At 34.0% G+C, this 1,446-nt stretch overlaps 1 protein-coding gene across 1 annotated transcript in view; it reads right to left on the minus strand.

Moving 5' to 3' along the window:
* LOC103609389 (FERM, RhoGEF and pleckstrin domain-containing protein 2-like) overlaps window positions 1-1,446 on the minus strand; it is a 65,144-nt gene that overhangs the window by 24,270 nt on the left and 39,428 nt on the right. Inside the window, exon 3 of the mRNA XM_008593718.1 lies at window positions 1,349-1,427. Within this exon, the coding sequence (XP_008591940.1) occupies window positions 1,349-1,427 (79 nt within the window). The remainder of the gene's footprint in view (window positions 1-1,348; window positions 1,428-1,446) is intronic.

Here is a 1,446-nt window from a genome sequence, read left to right on the forward strand (position 1 = left end):
GTGTCTATGTGTTTATTGTTTATCTGTGCATTGATTTGGAAGATATGCTCAAGTGTTAATACCAACGTGTAGAGTGGGGTGGTCAGGTAGTGATAAAGAACTTTTACTTTTTACTCCACACAGTTTCATTTAAAAAATTTATTTCTTTTACCACAAACATGTATTTTTTTAATAAATAAAAGAAGGACCTTCTGCAGAAAAATGGGTAAGGGGAGTAAATGTAAAAGTGACTTCCTAGTATGAGCCCTAATACTTAGAACCGTGATCCTGAAATAGGGGACACTTTCTGTTACCCATCATTTTCAGGTGTATATATTTAAAACTGATTCCCTCAAAAGGGACTTTTTCGGTAATTGACAGGCATTTAATACACCATTAAGATAAGTTCTGTATTCACTTATAAAAGCACTTTTGGCCATCTCTGGAGTTTAGTTTCCTCAACCTATAAAAATCAGAGGCTAAACTAATGTGATTTCTTCATTTCCTTGCAGCTGACATTCTATGATACTGTGATGTTAAAATGATCTGCAAAAACCTTTAAAAAAGAGGTTCATAATACATCTATGATTCATTTCTGAGTACATTTTTAGCCAGGAAGGCTAGAAAGCTATTCTGTTACCATAACAACACAACCGTTGTCTTTTACCTTGTATCTGACCCTGGGTTTTGAGTTGGTTTTTAGGTTACTGCTTTATTCTTCATCATAAAACCGATAGATATATGTCTAAGTAGAAAATACACAAGGGAAAAACTTCCAAATTTCCATAATCCTACTGCCCAGATCAAATAACTGTTAACATTTTCTTTCAATCATTTCTGTAAAGAACCAATCTTGAACTCAAAAGAGTAGCACAAAAGAAAACACCTAAAATATTTCTGCTCCATATATTCATAAGGATTGTTAACATTGAGTACTTCTCCCAATTAAGTGTATTTTGTTGATAAGTACATACATACATGTGGGGAAAATTTCTAAGAGCTTTCATGCACATGCATAAATCTATGCTCACTTGGAGAATATAAGTCAGACATTAGCCTANGCTTTCATGCACATGCATAAATCTATGCTCACTTGGAGAATATAAGTCAGACATTAGCCTAATATCCCATTCCATTTTTTATTCTCAAATTTGTACCACATATATATCTTTCTTCTGAGTCCTATTCACATTTGTGTTTGTGCAAGAGACAAGTGCCAAAATGCTTCTTTTAACTGCTCTACACTTGTTATACTTTTTATGTGTACACTAGGCTTATTCATTCTTTAATGAGCCATGTGCTGTGGGAAATTACAGGTGAATATGAGATTCCTGCTGACAATAACTCTTGTTCAGTGTGAGCTTTTTACCTTGTATATTCTTCTTGCAATTGACCAGGATCAGGTGGGAAAAATTTTACAGCTAGGCGAAGCAGTGCATTCTTTGGCCCTATAAAAAGAAACATATT

This window comes from Galeopterus variegatus, unplaced genomic scaffold (assembly GCF_000696425.1).
Source record: "Galeopterus variegatus unplaced genomic scaffold, G_variegatus-3.0.2 Scaffold9565, whole genome shotgun sequence".
NCBI lineage: Eukaryota > Metazoa > Chordata > Mammalia > Dermoptera > Cynocephalidae > Galeopterus > Galeopterus variegatus.